Raw genomic sequence first — 18,077 nt, forward strand, 5'->3', positions numbered from 1 at the left:
ACTCACCCTCGCCTTAGAAGGGTGTTGTTTCAACACTCTCAAACTGTCCTTGGGTCCGTCACTGATCAAAGAAGTGATGAGTGGAAGGAGAGAGAGAGAGAAGATGGATGAGCTGATGAAATGCAGAAAGATGAATGGAAGAAGGGAAAGTGAAGGGAAGGAGGGAGGATGTATAAACAGATGTGAGGAGGGAAATAGGAATGAATGGAATGAAAGGAGGATGGATGGATGGAAGAAAGGAAATGATGGAAGGAGAGAGGGAGCAAGGAAAGATGGATGGAAGGAAGCAGGGAATGAAGGAAACAGGGACAGAAAGATCATAGGAGGAGAGAAGAACGGGAAGAAGGAAGGGAAAGAGTGAGGTAGGAAAGAAGGATGGATGAGCGGATGGATGGATAAGTGGGTAGATAGAGGAAAGGAAGGCTAAAAGGACAGATGTATGGATAGGTAGGTCAAAAAAAGGAAGAAAGGATAGAAGGAAGAAGAAAGGACAAATGTTTGGGAAGAAATATGGAAGGATGGAAGGAAAGGTGAACAGAAGGAAATCTGGAAGTAGTGATACATAGAAAGGAGTGGAGGGAAAGGAGGAGAGAGAAGTAAACTTTTATCCCAGAGAAGAGTTTTCACTTAATCACTTAGCTCCTGTTGTGCTTATCTAGTCTAGAGCCAAGTCAAGGGGTCTCTGGTCTCACTTGCATCATGCATTCATTTATTCCACTTCTCCTGGGGTCTGTACACGTCACCCCAGCTATTGATCCATCTGTTCCCAGCACTGTGCTTATTAAATGCCTTACAAAAATTAACTTGTTGAAACTTCATAACAACCTTTGAAGCAGGAGTCATATTATCTTACACATCAGTTCACTGAGATGCTGAAAGGTTGGTTATAGCTGCTAGATTGTTGGGGTTTTTTAACCAATGCATAAAAGATTGGCACACCTGTGTGTAAGGGGAGAAGAAAGATAAAGAAATATACACACACACACACACACACATATATATATATGGGAAGATATGTATATTTATTTAAATATTACATAATATGTAATATTTTAATTACATGTTTATATAGTATACATTCACTTATAAATTTATATTTAAATATAAATATATGTGCATAGAGACAGACAGAGACAGAGAGTTGGAGAGCAGAGAGACTATGACAGATGTCTAGGGTCATCAATGCCCTTTTCTCCTGGGAAAGGACAAAGCCACCAGTGTTTTCACAGAGCCCTCCACGCCTACATCAGGGTGCAAAAAATAAGTCCCCAAATCATTAAGCTAACCCTCACTGGTTGCTAGAGCCATCACATCAGCAAGTGACCTTCAGATTGATTGGGAAGAAGACATAGGACCCTTGGAAGCCCCACCTGGGTGGACGCTGGGACCCAAGCTCCCAGTGAGCCTGGACTCTCTCTCTACCTACTGTAGCTGGGGAGGTCAGTGAGGAGCCCTTCACGCTGAACTTCACCATCGACAACCTGCGCTACTCTGCAGACATGGCCCACCCAGGGTCCCACAAGTTCAACATCACAGACACCCTCATGCAGCACCTGGTGAGATGCCTGCTTCCCCCACTCACCCCTCTTGTGCCTCTCGTGTGGACCGACGCCCAGGTGTGACCACCAATGGCTCTCTCCTTCCTCTCCAGCTCAGCCCGTTGTTCCAGAGGAGCAGCCTGGGTGCCCGGTATGCGGGCTGCAGGGTCATCTCCCTAAGGTGAGAGCACCCCCACCACCCCCGCCGCTGGCACACCACCTAAAGACGTGGACTCCTGGCTGTGGGAGCTGCCCCCAGAGGCAGCAGGCTATCCTTGGAGGGTCCTATTCTGCATCCACTTTTTTCACATTACATTATTAATTTTTTTAATTGTGATAACATAATTTTGTTTGTTGTTGTTATCATTGTTTTAGTCTCTAAGTCATGTCCAACTCCTTTGTGACCTCATGGACCATGGCCCTCCAGGCTCCTTTGTCCATGGGATTCTCCAGGCAAGACTACTGGAGTGGGTTGCCATTTCCTTCTCCAGGGGATCCTCCCGACCCAGGGATGGAACCCATGTCTCGTGCTTTGGCAGGCAGGTTCTTTACCACTGAGCCACTAGGGAAGCCCGATAACATAAATAATACCGATGTAAAATTAGCCTTTGCAGCCATCTTTGAGTGTACAATTCAGTGATATTGATTACATGCACAGTGGTGTGCTAATATCATCACTGTCTACTCCCAAAATTTCTCATCACCCTGAGCAGAAACTCCGTGTCCACTGAGCAGTTAATCTCACTTCTCCTGGTCAGTATGTGAACTGTTGGTATGGGTGAAGCACTTTTCATTCATATTTTCATTCAACTGACACTGATGGTACAGCCTCTGAGGCAGGTGGTACTCTGGGTGGCAGGCAGTAGACCTGCCCACATCTAGTCAATAAAACTGATACCTAGTAGCAGAATAAATATCTAAGTAAAGTGATCTCAAAGGCAGTGAGAGCATAAAGAAATAGAAATGGGAGAACAGTTTTCCAGGTGGCTCAGTGGTAAAGAGTCCTCCTGCCAAGCAGGAGACACAGGTTCAATCCCCGGGTTGGGAAGATCCCCTGGAGCAGGAAATGGCAACCCACTCCAGTATTCTTGCCTGGAAAATCCCATGGACAGAGGAGTCTGGCGGGCTGCGATCCATAGGGTCGCGGAGAGTCGGACACGACTAAATCGACTTAGCACACACGCACACACGTGAATTTATACTGTCCTTTCAAGGAAGATGAATGTTTTCTTTCCTTTCTTCCTTTTGTGTGTCATTTTATTTTCATCTTTTCTAGTTTTATTGAGTTGTAATTGACATATAGCATTGTATTATTAATAGTTTAAAGTGTACAACATAATGACTTGATATATTTGTATATTGTAAAATAATTATTACCACAATACATTTAGTTAACACCCATCAAAACATAAGTACATTTTTTTTCTTGTCATGGGAACATTTTTGTAGCATGTCTTTCTTTAGCACTAGACACCTAGTTCTTCTCAGCGTTTGTGGAGGTGTAAATGCCACTGCAGCCATGCATTTTTTTAAAAAAAAAAAGTTTGTTTTTAATTGAAGGATAATTGCTTTACAATATTGCATTGGTTTCTGCCATACATCAACATGAATCAGCCATACATATGTATACATATAGGTATAGGTATACATATAGGTATAGGTATACATATGTCTACATGCATAGGTATAGGTATACATATGTATATAGGTATACATATGTCCCTTCTAGGTAGTCACAGAGCACTGGTTTGAGCTCCCTGAGTCATGCAGCAAATGTCCACCGGCTATCTGTTTCACCTATTGTAATGTGTATGTTTCCACGCTACTCTTCAGTCATCCCACCCTCCCCTTCCCACCCTGTGTCCACCGGTCTGCTGTCTATGTCTGCATCTCCATTGCTGCCCTGCACATAGGTTCATCAGTACCATCTCTCTCGATTCCACGTAAACATGCGTGCATTTTTGAAGTGCTGGTTTTGCAAGAACCTTTTTTTAGGGTCTATTGTATCACATTTTGTAGGATTGGTCTCATCAAAGGTCAAGGGATTGAGGGGCTAAACAACTCTAAACCCTTCTAATCTCTCCCTACCATGCTGCTGCTGCTGCTGCTGCTAAGTCGCTTCAGTCGTGTCCGACTCTGTGCGACCCCATAGACAGCAGCCCGCCAGGCTCTGCTGTCCTTGGGATTCTCCATAGAGTTCCTATTAAATGAATATGTACCATATGTCAAATTGATTTTTTTAATTGTAAACTACACATCACATGAAACTTACATCTGAATGATTTTTAAGTTCAATCATTGTTGTTTAGTTGATAAGTCATGTCCAACTCTTTTGTGACCCCATGGACAACAGCCCACCAGGTTCCTTTGCCCATGGGATTTCCTAGGCAAGAGTACTGGAGTGGGTTGCCATTTCCTTCTCCAGAGGATCTTTCCAAACCAGGGGTTGAACCTGCATCTCCTGCACTGACAGGTGGATTCTTAACCGCGCAGCCACCAGGGAAGCCCGTGTAGCTCAGTGGTGTTACGTACATTCACATTGCTGTGCGACCAGGCTCCAGAACTCACAAAACTGAAATTATGCCCATTAAACATTAAACAACAGCTCCTCATTTCCATCTGCCCCTAAATGTTGACAACCACCATTCTATTTTCTGTCTCTACGAACCTGACAACTCTGGGTACCTCATAGAAGTGTACATTATACAGTATTTGTGTGTGTGTGACTGGCTTAATTCATTTAACATAATGTTCTCAACGTCCATCGGTGCTGCAGCCTTTGCCATAATTTCCTTCATTTTTTAAGGCCAAATAACATCCCACTGGATGGATGAACCACATTTTAAAATCCATTCAGCAGTCCTTGGGTTTTTACACAGAGCAGGCAGTGTGCTAGGTACAGGGGGGTTCCATATGACAAAAGTGAATTAGACTGTCCTATTCTCTGACCTCATGGAGGTCACCATCTGGAGGGAAGAGGGACAAATAACATATGCTCACATAGAAGATGACCAGGGTTGTGACTCGACAAGCATGGGATATTGTGGGGGCCTGAATGGAACCTGACCCAGTCTGGGAGACTTCTTGGAGGAGGAGGATGAAGTGTGTAAGTGGCAACCTGAAGGACGATCAGGAAATTACCTAAGTAAAGAAAGAAGGAGAGAAACGTACAGGCAGAAGTGACTGCATGTGCAAAGATCCTAGGGTGAGAGAGTATGACTGGGTGAAGAAACTAAGAACGGTTCAAGAAGGCTGGAACACGGGAAGTGAGGTGTGTGTGGTGACCACAGGCAAAGTACCAAGTGGACTGCATCTCCCGAAGGTCAACCTCTCCTTCCGCAGGTCTGTGAAAAATGGTGCCAAGACACGTGTGAACATCCGCTGCACCTACCGGAAGTCCCCCACTGGCCCCGGTCTGCTGGCCAAGCAGGTGTTCCATGAGCTGAGCAGACAGACCCACGGCATCACCCAGCTGGGTCCCTATTCTCTGGACAAGGACAGTCTCTACCTCAATGGTGAGTGGCTCTCAGCCCACCTCACTGGCTCCACACCCTAACTCCAGAAGAGTCTCTATTAGCTAGTCAGTTCTCCAGGGAAAACCTTGAGACAGACTCTGGTGTGAATCTTGACTCCACACTGAACTCACACTGCCACCCTGCAAAGCCAGTCCTTGAGCAAACCCATTTTAGAGACAAAGAAACCGAGGTTCTGAAAGATTATGCAATTTGCCCAAGTGGGTGTGGCTTGAGAGTGGCAGAGTCAGGGTACAAGACTGTTTTCAGGATCCAACATTGTGCTCCATTCTATGCATTTAACTCATAGAAGAATCTTTCTAGGGACTTCTCTGGTGTTCCTGTGGTTAAGACTCCATGCTTCCAATGCAGGGGGTATGGGTTCCATCCCTGGTCAGGGAACTAAGATCCCACATGCTGAGGGGCATGGCCACAAAAAAAAAATCTTTCTAGGGGAGACTTAGGGAAAGAATAGCTCATATCTGTCTCCTTTCCCCTACTTCTTACTTTCTTTTTTAATATATCATGCTTAAATAAGGTCAATTCCAGGAACACAAAGATGGTCCAACATATACAAATCAATCAATGTAATGCAATATACCAACAAAGGAAGGATAAAAATCACATGATCAATTTATGATCATAGAGACAGAAAAGGGACTCAACAAAATTCAATGCCCATTCACAACTGAAGCGCCCCCATCAAAGGTGGTACAGAGGGAACACATCCCAACACAACAAACCCATCTATGACTAACCCATAGCCAACATCACACTCAATGGTGAAGAGCTGAAAGCCCTTCCCCCAATACCAGAAACAAGGCAAGGATGCCCACTCTCACCACCTGTACCCAGCATAGCATTGGAATTCCTGGCCACAGCAATCAGACAAGAAAAAGAAACAGAAGACACACAAACCAGCAAGGAAGAAGCAAAACCATCACTACTCACAAATGACATGGCATCTAATTCTAAATTCTACATCAGTTTGGGGTAATTTTTTTTAAGTCATTGACCTCCTTTATTTCTTCCTTTTATTTAGTGATTTAAAACATCATCATCTTATTTAAATGTGCAACTGAAATGATTAAAAATTTTGCTTATTTTTTTTATATATACATATGCCCACTTTTTAAAAAATTCTTTTCCCATATAGACCATTCCAGAGTATTGAGTAGAGTTTCCTGTGTCCCACTCCTCACTTTTGACCAGGATGGGCCTCTCTCTTGGATGGGGCCTCTAGCCAGGAAGGAAGGCAGGCATTCTGAACATCTAGGAGGTCCAAGCTTCAGACACACTGGGAATGAGCGTCAAATCCAGAAAGAAACAGCATTTGAAAGGGTGACCCTTAAGGGGGTCCCTGATGGTCAGTGCACAGCTGTGATGAAGTTGACTGAAATTATACTCTGGTTCTCTTGTCTGTCCCCCGCCTGGGAATAGAGTTTGACAGCTCACACTTTCTTATCACCATTGCCCCATCAGGTAGGCAGGGAGACATCCTGGTCCCTTATGATGCCCATTTTATTCTTTTCTTTTTGGCCATGCGGCGCAGTATGTGGGATCTTGGTTCCCCAACCAGCAATCAAACCAGCACCCCCTGCATTGGAAGCATGGAGTCTTAATCATTGGACCACCAGGGAAGTCCCACAATTAATTTCTAATCCAAAGGTCAGGAAAGCCTTAATCATGGAGATGACATGTGAGTCTGACCCTAGAAGATGCATAGATACTCACCTGGTACAGAAGGAATGGCATCCAGAAAGGAACCCCACGTGGACAAAGGCAGGGAGGGCTATCTGGGCTTGTTCCTCCACCTCCCTTAACGTGTGGCTTTTTTACATCCAGGTTATAATGAACGTGGTCCAGACGAGCCTCCTACAAGTAGGTATCTTTTCATCCACTGTCCATTTCGGCCTCCAGTGGTCTTGAGCCTAACTTTTCTTCTCACTGACAAAGGGAGCTTGCCTCAAACTCAGGTTGCGTCTCTTGAATGTGGACAAAGTGTCAGTGGGAGAAAGGATGATGAGTCCTTGGTCTCTTTTTGGGACCCACAGCCATGGTATTGGGTTTCCAAATTTTACACACCCTTCTGGGTTGGAGGAACAAATTTGAACGAGCATTCTCTACAGTAATAAGGGTTGAGGTCATATAATGACCTTGTAGTCTCTGCCTCCTGATAACAAAATCTTCTCTAGGAGAGGCAGAAGGGGTCATAGTGTCAAAGATTATACCAACAATTCAAAGCCAAACTCAGCAGTTTGGCCATATTTGTCCATTCACGCTTGTAATGATCACTTTACCTATCTTTTCACCAATCCTTCCTCTATCCTCCCAGTTATACCTGTTCTCAGACCTCTTCCTCCCTTCCCCCTTCCCTCCCTTTCTTCCTTCCATCCATCCACCCATCTATCCATTCATCCATCCAACCATCCTTCTGCCTATACATCTATTTTTCCTTCTTTCCTTCTGCACTTCCATCTATCTCTCAACTTTTCTTCCTTGTGTTTATCCTTCCTTCTCTTTGATCCTCCTTTTGTCCATTCTTCTTCTGATCCATCCAGGTATCCCATCCGCCTGTCCATATTTCTGCCCTTCCATCTGTCTATCCTCTTTGTTCAGTCTCTCTCTCGTTTACCCACTCTCTTGGGTTCATTTCATTCACAAGTTTATTCATCCCTCTACTTACACAATGATTCCTTTGCTCTCACTAATTAATGGTAGACCTATGAATGGTTGTCCTTGGACAACCACTTATACAGCCCAGGTGAGCCTGGGGGGCTTCTCCAACTCTGGGAGTGGGCTGTGTTCCTCCCTTATACCTCCCCTTTCCACAGCTCCCGCACCAGCTACCACGTTCCTTCCTACTTCACCATCACCTGTGCAACTGGAATCCACCACAGGTATCACAGGCCCCTTTTCCTTCCCAAGAGAAGCTCTCCAGCCCCACACATCCACCAGCCAATTGTAACATAGAATCTGGGAGGCCAGGGTGTGCAGTTCTGGCTTTAGGGCCATCATGCTTATCTCAAAGATTATACCAACAATTCAATCTGATGCTGGCCCTCATGGAGCCCCCACTCTTGTGAGACTAACAGACTATTATAATGTATGTCTTGGGGAAAGGCCCCTGGTACCACTTAGAAGGGAAAGGCTTTCTGGAGAAACTTTCATATGACCTGAGTCTTTAAGTAAAAGTAAGAGCCATCCAGGCAAACAAGGAATGAGAATTTTCCTGGCTGGTGGGATTCCATGAGCAAAAATGTCAGTGGTCAAAAACAGCATAGCGTATGGGGAGGACTGAGAGGAATTTGGTTTGCATGACATTTAAAGCTTAAGCTGGAGTAGATGGATCCCTTAGTTGCCCAGTCACATCTGACTCTTTGTGACCCCATGGACTCTAGCCCACCAGGCTCCTCTGTCCATGGAATTCTCCAGGCAAGAATACTGGAGTGGGTAGCTATCCCTTCTCCAGGGGTTATTCCAGCCTCAAGGACTGAACCTGGGTTTCCTGCATTTCAGGCAGATTCGTTACTGCCTGAGCCACCAGGGAAACCCTGGTGTAGATGAAGTAAATGGACACATTAAGCTCAAAGGTTGGCAAGAACCAGATTAAGAAGGACTTTGAGTGCCAGGTCAAAAAAGTTGAACTTACTCTGAAGGCCATAGGGAGGCACATGTGGTCTTAGAACAGTGGTGACAAGAGTCAGGTTTTTATTTAAGAAAATTTCTTCTAGTGTTCGGTGTAGAGAACATCCTTTAGTAAGGGCATCCAGTGAGGCTGCTGGGGTGTCAGTCCAGGTCAGAGAAGGTAAGACCTGAGCTGCGACAGGGATGGAGAGAGGGGATGTATGTAGGAACTGTTCTGCAAGTACAACTGGTATTAACTGGAGATGAGGGAGGCGGAGCTGAACAGATAACACTGGTCTTGACTTGGTGGGTGATAGTGCTACTGGAAGACAACCAAATACAATGAATATGGAAGTCTGATGGGGTTCCAGGTCAGCTCTCAGTGATAACCATCTATCCCCTCTCTTATTGCAGCTATGGGATACAACCTGAAGACCCTCACACTTAACTTCACCATCTCCAACCTTCCATACTCATCAGACATGAGCAATGGCTCCGCCATGTTCAACTCCACCAAGATGATCCTGCATCACCTGGTGAGATGCCGGTCCCAGCAACCACTGGTGGGATCACCCCCATGTATCCTCTGCCCCAGTGCCTTCTTTTCTGCTCATCATCTTTCTCCTACCTCCCCAGCTTGGATCCTTGTTCCAGAAGAGCAGCCTGGGCCCCTTCTACTCAGGTTGCAGACTGATCTCCCTCAAGTAAGACCTTTTCCTGAGTATTTGCCAGTAAAGACCACTTTTGGTGTCCACCCCTCTCTCAGTCTTCCCACTGACCTCTCACTTGCTTCTCCCTCTTCTGGGCCCCACGCCCAGAGGTTTTAAGACCTCTCTCTCTTGAGTTCCCACCTCCCTCTCCCTAGACCTGAGAAGGATGGTGCAGCCACCAGCGTGTACGTCGTCTGCACCTACCACCCTGACCCCATGGGCCACAGGCTGAACATAGAGCAGCTTTACTGGGAGCTGAGCCAACTGACCCATGGTGTCACCCAGCTGGGCTTCTACACTCTGGTCAAGGACAGCCTCTTCATCAATGGTGAGTGTTTATGCTGAACTTGGATTAACAGCGATCACTACTTGTCCCTGCTCTATTTTATTTCCTCTTGAACAAGTCAGCCCAAGTTCTATCTGGGGAGCACCTTCCAAACCTCCATGGGATGTTAGTCCAGGAAAATAGCATGAAATTCTTTGACCAAATGAATGTCAATGAATTTTCATTCAAAACCAAAATGTCTAACCCATGGGATTTCTTGGGACTGAAGTTCAATGCAAGGTTCTTCCATGGCAGTGGTTCTGACCTGGAGGTAATTTCTGCCCCACTGAGAGATACTCAGCAGTGTCTGGAGACATTTTTGATTACCACAGTAGGGGAGGGTGCTCCTGGCATCTAGTGGATAAAGGCCAAGAATGTAACCAATATACTTCAATGCACAGCAGACCCTCACCACCAAGAATTATATAGCCTCAAATTTCAGTAGTTCTGAGGATGAGAAACCCTGCTGAACATGGTCCCTTTGTTCCTAGCTGAGGACCAGACCAACACTTATCACATGCGTGCATGCTTAGTTGCTTCAGTCATGTCCGACTCTTTGCGACCCCATTGACTGCAGCCTGCCAGGCTCCTCTGTCCATGGGATTCTCCCGGCAAGAATACTGGAGTGGGTTGCCATGCCCTCCTCCAGGGGATCTTCCAGACCCAGGGATTGAACCCAGGGCTCTTATGCATTGGCAGGCGGGTTCTTTGACTAGCACCACCTGGGAAGCCCAACACTTATCACACTTCACAGCAATTAATTAATGGTCCAACTCTACAGAATTAGTGTTTGTTTAACATGGCACTGGATCCTGTTCTTAATATGTTGATACACTGTAATACACAATGAATCAGTGAACAAATGAAAGTTGAGTATCTCAGTCCTAATATTTGGGGATCCATTGCAATTCTCATTCATTCATTCAACAAAATCATATGCGTGACCATTCTGTACCAAACCATATTCTGGGCATGGAGATAGAATACAGAAGTTTTATTCCTGAAAAAGTCATAATCAAGGGAATTAAAGATTACTTAGGGACACAAGTAAGGTAAGTCAGAAAGACAAAGGCAAATACCATATGATATAACTTATATGTGAAATCTAAAATAGGACACAAATGAAACTATGCATGAAACAGAAACAGACTCGCAGAGAACAGACTTATGGTTGCCAAGGGGGAGGGGAATGGGGGAGAGATCCAGTGGGAGTCTGGTTAGCAGATGCAAACTATTCTATATAGAATGGGTAAACGACAAGGTCCTAGTTTATACCACAGGGAACCATATTCAATATCCTTGGATAAACCATAATGGAAAAGAATGTGAAAGATATATATATAACTGAATTACTGCGCTGTACAGTAGAAATTGGGCTTCCCTGGTGGCTCAGCAATAAAGACTCTGCCTGCAATGAGGGAGACCTGGGTTCGATCCCTGGGTCAGGAAGATCCTCTGGAGAAGGGCATGGCAACCCAGTATTCTTGCCTGGAGAATCCCGTGGACAGAGGAGCCTGGTGGGCTACAGTTCACAGGGTCGCAAAAAGTCAGACACAACTGAGGCGACTGAGCACGCATGCGTGCACAGTAGAAGTTAACACAATATTGTAAATCAACTACACTTCAATAAAAATAAACTTAAAAAAATACTACTTGGGGACACAGAAAAGGCAGAGACACTTTTATTTAACAGGGTGCCATGGGAGCGCAAGGGCAGGGCAAGTCAAGCAGTGCTTCCTGGAGGAGGATATTATGTGCCTGAAACTATACTAGGCATTGGACATGACAAGAACAAGACAGATGAGGTCCTGCTCTTATTGGGCTCCATCTCCATGGGCTCCTGAAGTAGGAATAGGAGTTTTCCTGGAAAAGAGGAGGGTGGAAGAGCATTCTAGGAAGCAAGAACAGCATAAGCTCAAGCAGAAAAGCTCAACTCAGGAGATTTCTTATAAAATTCCAATTTGCCTCCTCTATGGGGTGACTTTCCATTCATGAGCCCCTAAAGTCTCCAACATATGAACCTGATTTTGATTATGATGGTAGGTAGGGTGTCCCCTGGGCCACCATGTCTCTATGCTAAAAGCCGAGTCTTTGTCTTTTCTTCCTCTCTGTGGCTCCAGGCTATGCACCCCAGAGTTTATCTATCCAGAAGGAATACCAACTAAATTTCCACATCATCAACTGGAATCTCAGCAACGCAGACCCCACATCATCAGAGTACATCGCCCTGCTGTGGGACATCAGTGACAAGGTGGGGGTATTTCTCACCCCTCCCATCTCTCCTTACCCTGAGTGCTCCTCTTATTCCTCAGTCTGACATGCATCTATTTTTCTAAGCTGTTCCCCTTCCATTTTTATTATTATTATATTTTATTTTTGGTTGTGCTAGGTCTTCATTGCTGCACTCGGGCTTTCCCTAGTTGTGGCAAGCGGGGGTTACTCCTTGTCATGGTGCGTGGGCTTTTCATTGCGGTGGCTTCTCTCGTTGTGGAGCACAGGCTCTCGGTGTACAGGCTTCAGTAGCTGTGGCTCCTGGGCTCCAGAGCATGGGTTCAGTAGTTGTGGCATAGTCTTAGCTGCTCTGCAGCATGTGGAATCTTCCCTGACCAGGGATCGAATACATATCCCTTGCTTTGGCAGGTGAATTCTTATCCACTGTACCACCAGAGAAGTCCTGCCTGGCATCTATTAAGTGATTGTTTCAACTCTTCCCTTTACCTACATGTTCTAGGTTATTTCAGATTCCAGAGTTGGTACCCTAGCTGCCTCCCCACTTTTCAGATGGGAAAATTGAGGCTCAGAAAACGGAATATTGTGCCTAAGGGCACACAGTGGAGTTAAGGACAGAACCAGGATCAGAACTCAGGTCTCCCTTGCTTCAAGACCTATGTTTGTTCCTCTCTGGCTCCAGTGGCCCCCTCCAGCCCCAAGAGACCTCCATCTCACCCAGCCTCCCTCCCCTTTATTCTAGGTCACCAAACTCTACAGAAGCAGCCAGCTACAAGACATATTCCTCTCCTGCCTGGTCACCAACTTGACGTAAGTTGAGGAGACTGAAAGCATTGGCTGAGATGGCAGCTCAAGGCTCTGAGCACTGGCTGACACATCCTTGGACTGGAAGTCAGTGACATGGTGCCCATTCTTCCCCACATCCCTGACAACTTACCATCTCCTTCCATCTCCTTCCTTAGGTCTTTGGGGTACAGAAAAAGGGTTACCCTCATGGACCCACCATCTCCCGGCACCCACCTCCTTCTTGGGAAATACAACTTCTAGCTAATAGTAATCTAATAATATTTATCATGGCCAGGCTTCCTGTTGAGTGCTTTCATGCATGATCATCTCATTTCATTTGCTTAACATTCTCGCATGAGAGATGCAATATGTGCATCCCCCACGTTCACATGGGGAAACCGAGGCATAGAAGTTGGGTTTGAACCCACATCTCTGAAGGATGAGTAGAGGCCTAGGATATCTAAACTACAGAGAGGGAGGTTCATGGGACATGCTGCTGACTTTGAAAGTTAATAATTTCAGTTCTTTTGTCTTTAACATGGGGATAATTATAAAAATAGGCTTCCCTGGGGGCTAAGTGGTAAAGAATCCACCTGCCAATGCAGGAGACTTGGGTTTGATCTCTGGGTCAGGAAGAGCCCCTGGAGAAGGACATGGCAACCCACTCCAGTATTCTTGCCTGGAATATCCCACAGAGGAGCCTATTGGGCTGCAGTCCATGGGGTCACAAAGAGTTGGACAGGACTTAGTGACTAAACAACAGATTATAATTATAGCTTCTACCAGAGTGATAGGGAAGGACTGTGGAAGTCACTTCTTAGAGGACCACGATAGACATTCATTATTGTTACTGTTATTGCTTCTCTTCTTAACTCCTAGAAGCTTTTCTGTTTTTGGTCAGGGTCTCTTCTCTTGCCTGGAGCAAGAAGGCAGTCAGATACTGCGGTGCTTACCCTTAAGTCTTTGACTCTACAAAGCAGGAACTCAGGACACAGTGCTGGTGTTGGGTGCTGGCTGCGATCCCATGGTCTCTGTTCCCAGGTTGGATCCCATATCGGTCACCATCAAGGCCCAGTTCTCCTCCAGAGTGGACTCCAGCGTGGTGAAGCGAGTATTTCTAGACAAGACCCTGAACGCCTCGTCCCACTGGCTGGGTGCCACCTACCAGCTGACAGATGTGCATGTGACAGGTGGGACACAGAGTGGGGAGTTTGGGCAGATATGTCCCCCCATAGAGTGAGGGACATAGAGTGCTGGAAAAGGTGTTTTTAAAAATTCTTTTGTTGTTGTTCAGTCGCTAAGTCATGTCCAACTGACATTTTATGACCCCATAAACGGCAGCATGCCAGGCTTCCCTATCCTTCACCATCTCCTGGAGTTTGCTCAAACTCATGTCCATTGAGTCAGTGATGCCATCGAACCATCTCATCCTCTGTCGTCCCCTTCTCCTCTTGCCCTCAATCTTTCCCAGCATCAGGGTCTCTTCCAATGAGTCGGCTCTTCGCATCAGGTGGCCAAAGTATTGGAGCTTCAGCTTCAGCATCAGTTCTTCCAGTGAATATTCAGGGTTGATTTCCTTTAAGGTTGACTGGTTTGATTTCCTTGCTGTCCAGGGGACTCTCAAGAGTCTTCTCCAGCACCACAGTTCGAAAGCATCAATTCTTTGGTGCTCAGCCTGCTTTATGGTTCAATTCTTCCATCTGTACATGACTACTGTATATTCTGAGTCTTTTTAAAAATTTTATTTATTTTTGGCTGTGCTGGGTCTTCATTGCTGAGTGGGCTTTCTCTAGTTGCAGTGAGCAGGGGCTACTGTCTAGTGGCAGTGTGGTGGCTTCTTGGACTTCAGTAGTTGTAGCTGTCAGGCTCCAGAGCATGGGCTCAGTAGTTGTGATGTATATGTGGGTTTAGTTGCCCCATAGCATGTGGGATCTTTCCAGACCAGGGGGTCCCTGCATTGGCAGGCAGAATCTTAACCACTGGACCATGAGGGAAGTCCAAAAGATGGTTTTGTGAAGGATAGGGCTTCTGGGTATGAGCGACATGGATAGAGGCTGCAGAGGAAAAAGGAGAGGCTTTCTGGAAGCCCATGCTGATGATTCATGGCAATGTCATCCAACAGGAGACAGGAAGAGAAAATCCAGCAATGGCAACCAACAGAATGATTATTTCACATGTCAGTTTTTCTAACCCAAAATGGGAAGGATCCTGGGTTTCCTTCTTAGGCTGCAGTTATGAGTCATACATCGGTTGATTCATTCATTTAGTCATTAAATGTATATGCCATGAAAATAAATAGGCACTGATGATACATTGTGATTGCTGCTATGACAGAGGAATTTCAAAAGTCTGTGGGAATTCCAAAGAAGGATTATACCGCTCTCTCTTGGAAAGTTTTCTAGAGGAAGTGATGAAGAAACAGATCTGAAGGAGACTAGGACTTAGCTGAAGGGAAGAGGTAGGGAGTTGAGCCACATGTGTCTGTAACCTACAAGATAAAGCATGTCATTGAAGGAGGATATAAGGTGTTTGGTGTGGCTGGAGCATACACCTTGACATAAGATGGGTGGCAACTGTGGCTAAAGATGTGGGCAGAGACTTTCCTGAGCACTGGAATGGTTTGGGGAGGAACATGGCACACTCATGGCACACTCAGAGTTCTCCTTTAGAAAGCTCGTCCTCTGGCGATTGCCCTCTACCAGGACAATGAGTGGGGAGAGGGAGAAAAACACATTAGGGACCTAGATCAGCAAAGATGATGGATGCCCACTGGAGTGGTCAACATCTGCCAACTGCTCCAGAGAAATCTCCTCTTCCCCACAACCTAGTGAACTCTCACAATGCTTAGTGGACAGCTGGACAGGCAGACAAATGGATTCAAGGTGGACAGATGGTCTTCAGTAGCCGATTTTTAAAAAATTTTCCTTGAAGTGCAGGTGATTTACAATGTTGTGTTACCCTCTTCAATACAGTAAAACAATTCAGTTATACATATATATGGGCTTTCCAGGTGGCTCAGTGATAAAGAATCTGCCTGCCAATGCAGGAGACATGGCTTTGATCCCTAGGTTAAGAAGACCCTGGAGAAGAAAATGAAAACCCACTCCAATATTCCTGCCTGGGAAATCCCATGGGCAGAGGAGCCTGGAAAGGCTGCAGTCCATGGTGTCACAAAAGAATCAGACATGACATAGTGATTAAACAACAAGAACATACACACATATGTGTTTTCCTTTTTCATATTCTTTTCCATTAGAGTTTGTCACAGACAATTGAATATATTAATAGTTCCTTGTGTTATACAGTAGGACCTGTGGTTTATCCATTTTATATATAATAGCTTGCCTCTGCTAATCCCAAACTCCCATTCCCTCCCTCCTCTATCTCCTTCCCCCTTGGCAGCTACTAGTCTGTTTTCTATGTTTGTGAGCCTGGTTTTGTTTAATAGATATGTTGATTTATATCATATTTTAGATTCCACATACCAGTACTATCATATGGGATTTGTCTTTCTTTTTCTGATTTATTTCACTTAGTATGATAATCTCTATGTCCATCCACGTTGCTGCAAATGTATTATTTCATTCTTTTTTTATTGTAGCCTACTTTTGGGGGGAAGGGCTGCCCTGGGTCTTCTTCATTGCACACACAGGCTTTCTCTAGTTGCAACATACTGGCTTCTCTTTTGCATCAAGTGGGCTTAGTTGCCCCACGGTATGTGAGATCTTAGTTCCCAGACCAGGGGTCAAATCCCTACTCCCTGCATTGCAAGGCAGATCTTTAACCACTGGGGGACCAGAGAAGTTCCTGTAACCCACTTTTAAAAACCCAGCTCAGTCCACAGTGCCAGGAATAAGTAGACTGACTCTAATGACTTCTTTGTTGAAAACTTCCCCTGATGGGAACTTTCACTTTCCTTTTATTCTAGAAGTGGAGCCATCAATTCACCTACCAACAGATCAACCAACGATCAGTCCCAGTTTCCAGAAAGTCCAGCTAAATTTCACTGTCACCAACCTATTCTATTCTCAGGACATGAATCAGCCAGACACTCCCAGATACCAGAAAAACAAGAGAAATATTGAGGATGCGGTAAGAATGGGCTTCTGTGCCTACTCTGTTCCTCTGCAGAGACTGACCTATGGACACTGAAGAGTCAGAGGGTGACCTTTGTTTTTAGTGTGCACGTTTACCTTTTTTTTTTTTTTTCAGTTTAGCATCTGGACATTTCTAAATTTTATTTATTTTTTATTATTTTATTTTGGTGGTGCTGGGTCTTCGTTGCAGCACGCAGACATCTGTAGTTGTGGCACATGGGCTCCAGAGTGCATGGGCTCAGTGGTTGAAGCCTGTGGGCTTTGTTGCCGTGCAGCATATGGGATCTTAGTTCCCCATCCAGGGATCAAAACTGTATCCCCTGCATTGGAAGGCAGTTCTTAACCACTGGACCACCAGGGGAAGTCCCCTGGACATTTTTTTTTAATTGAAGTATAGTTGATTTTCAATACTGGGTTAGTTCCAGATGTACAGCATAGCAATTCATATATATATATCCTTCTTCTGATTATCTTCAATTGTAGGTTATTATAAAATATTATGTATAGTTCCCTGTGTTATGCAGTAGATCCTTGTTGGTTATCCAGAAGGTGACTTCTTTTTTTAATAGTTCATAAAGACAGGTTCTTATTCGCATTTTACAAATGAAGAGACAGCCATTGAAGGGTTCAATTACTAGCCCAAGTAATATCCTGGAACAGGACATGATTTGGTGTACATACCTGGGCTGGTTTTTCTTTTCTTTTTTGTTTTGTTTTCTTGGTTGCACTGTGCAGCATGCAGGGTCTTTGTTCCCTGACCAGGGATTGAACCCATGTCCTCTGGAGTGGGAGCAGGGATTCTTTACCATTTGATCGACAGAAAAATAAATAAACAAATATATGGGGCAGTGTACTCACTCATTGGCTAATTGGCATTCTCCAGTGCCACAGAGTCGTGGATTCTGACCTAGGAAATGTTGCCCTACTTTCAGCTCAACCAGCTCTTCCAAAACAGCAGCCTCAAGACTCATTTTTCTGACTGTGAAGTTTCAGCATTCAGGTGAGTTCCAGCTCAGGAGCTGATCACTTTGGAGACTCGCTCTGTCCTTGAGAACTGTCCCCACTGCTGTAGTCTTTCAGTTCCTAGCTGTTATGGAAGATAGCCCTAGGAATATAGAGCTGTGACCTGAACACTGGGGCTTCCCCGGTGGCTCAGTGGTCAAGAATCTGCCCCCCAGTGCAGGAGCTGCAGGAGAGACCCGTTCGACCTCTGGAGGAGGAAATGGCACCCCACTCCAGTATTCTTGCCTGGA

At 45.3% G+C, this 18,077-nt stretch overlaps 1 protein-coding gene across 1 annotated transcript in view; it reads left to right on the plus strand.

Moving 5' to 3' along the window:
- Nucleotides 1–18,077, plus strand: part of LOC120864601 (mucin-16-like) — a 109,588-nt gene that overhangs the window by 83,173 nt on the left and 8,338 nt on the right. The window contains 13 exon segments of the mRNA XM_040241643.1: nucleotides 1,432–1,571; nucleotides 1,574–1,719; nucleotides 4,881–5,053; nucleotides 6,896–6,931; nucleotides 7,885–7,950; nucleotides 9,092–9,213; nucleotides 9,314–9,381; nucleotides 9,543–9,715; nucleotides 11,833–11,963; nucleotides 12,684–12,751; nucleotides 13,769–13,917; nucleotides 16,656–16,819; nucleotides 17,757–17,824. Coding sequence (XP_040097577.1) covers nucleotides 1,432–1,571; nucleotides 1,574–1,719; nucleotides 4,881–5,053; nucleotides 6,896–6,931; nucleotides 7,885–7,950; nucleotides 9,092–9,213; nucleotides 9,314–9,381; nucleotides 9,543–9,715; nucleotides 11,833–11,963; nucleotides 12,684–12,751; nucleotides 13,769–13,917; nucleotides 16,656–16,819; nucleotides 17,757–17,824 — 1,504 coding nt within the window.

This window comes from Oryx dammah, unplaced genomic scaffold (genome assembly GCF_014754425.2).
Source record: "Oryx dammah isolate SB20612 unplaced genomic scaffold, SCBI_Odam_1.1 HiC_scaffold_5, whole genome shotgun sequence".
Lineage (NCBI taxonomy): Eukaryota > Metazoa > Chordata > Mammalia > Artiodactyla > Bovidae > Oryx > Oryx dammah.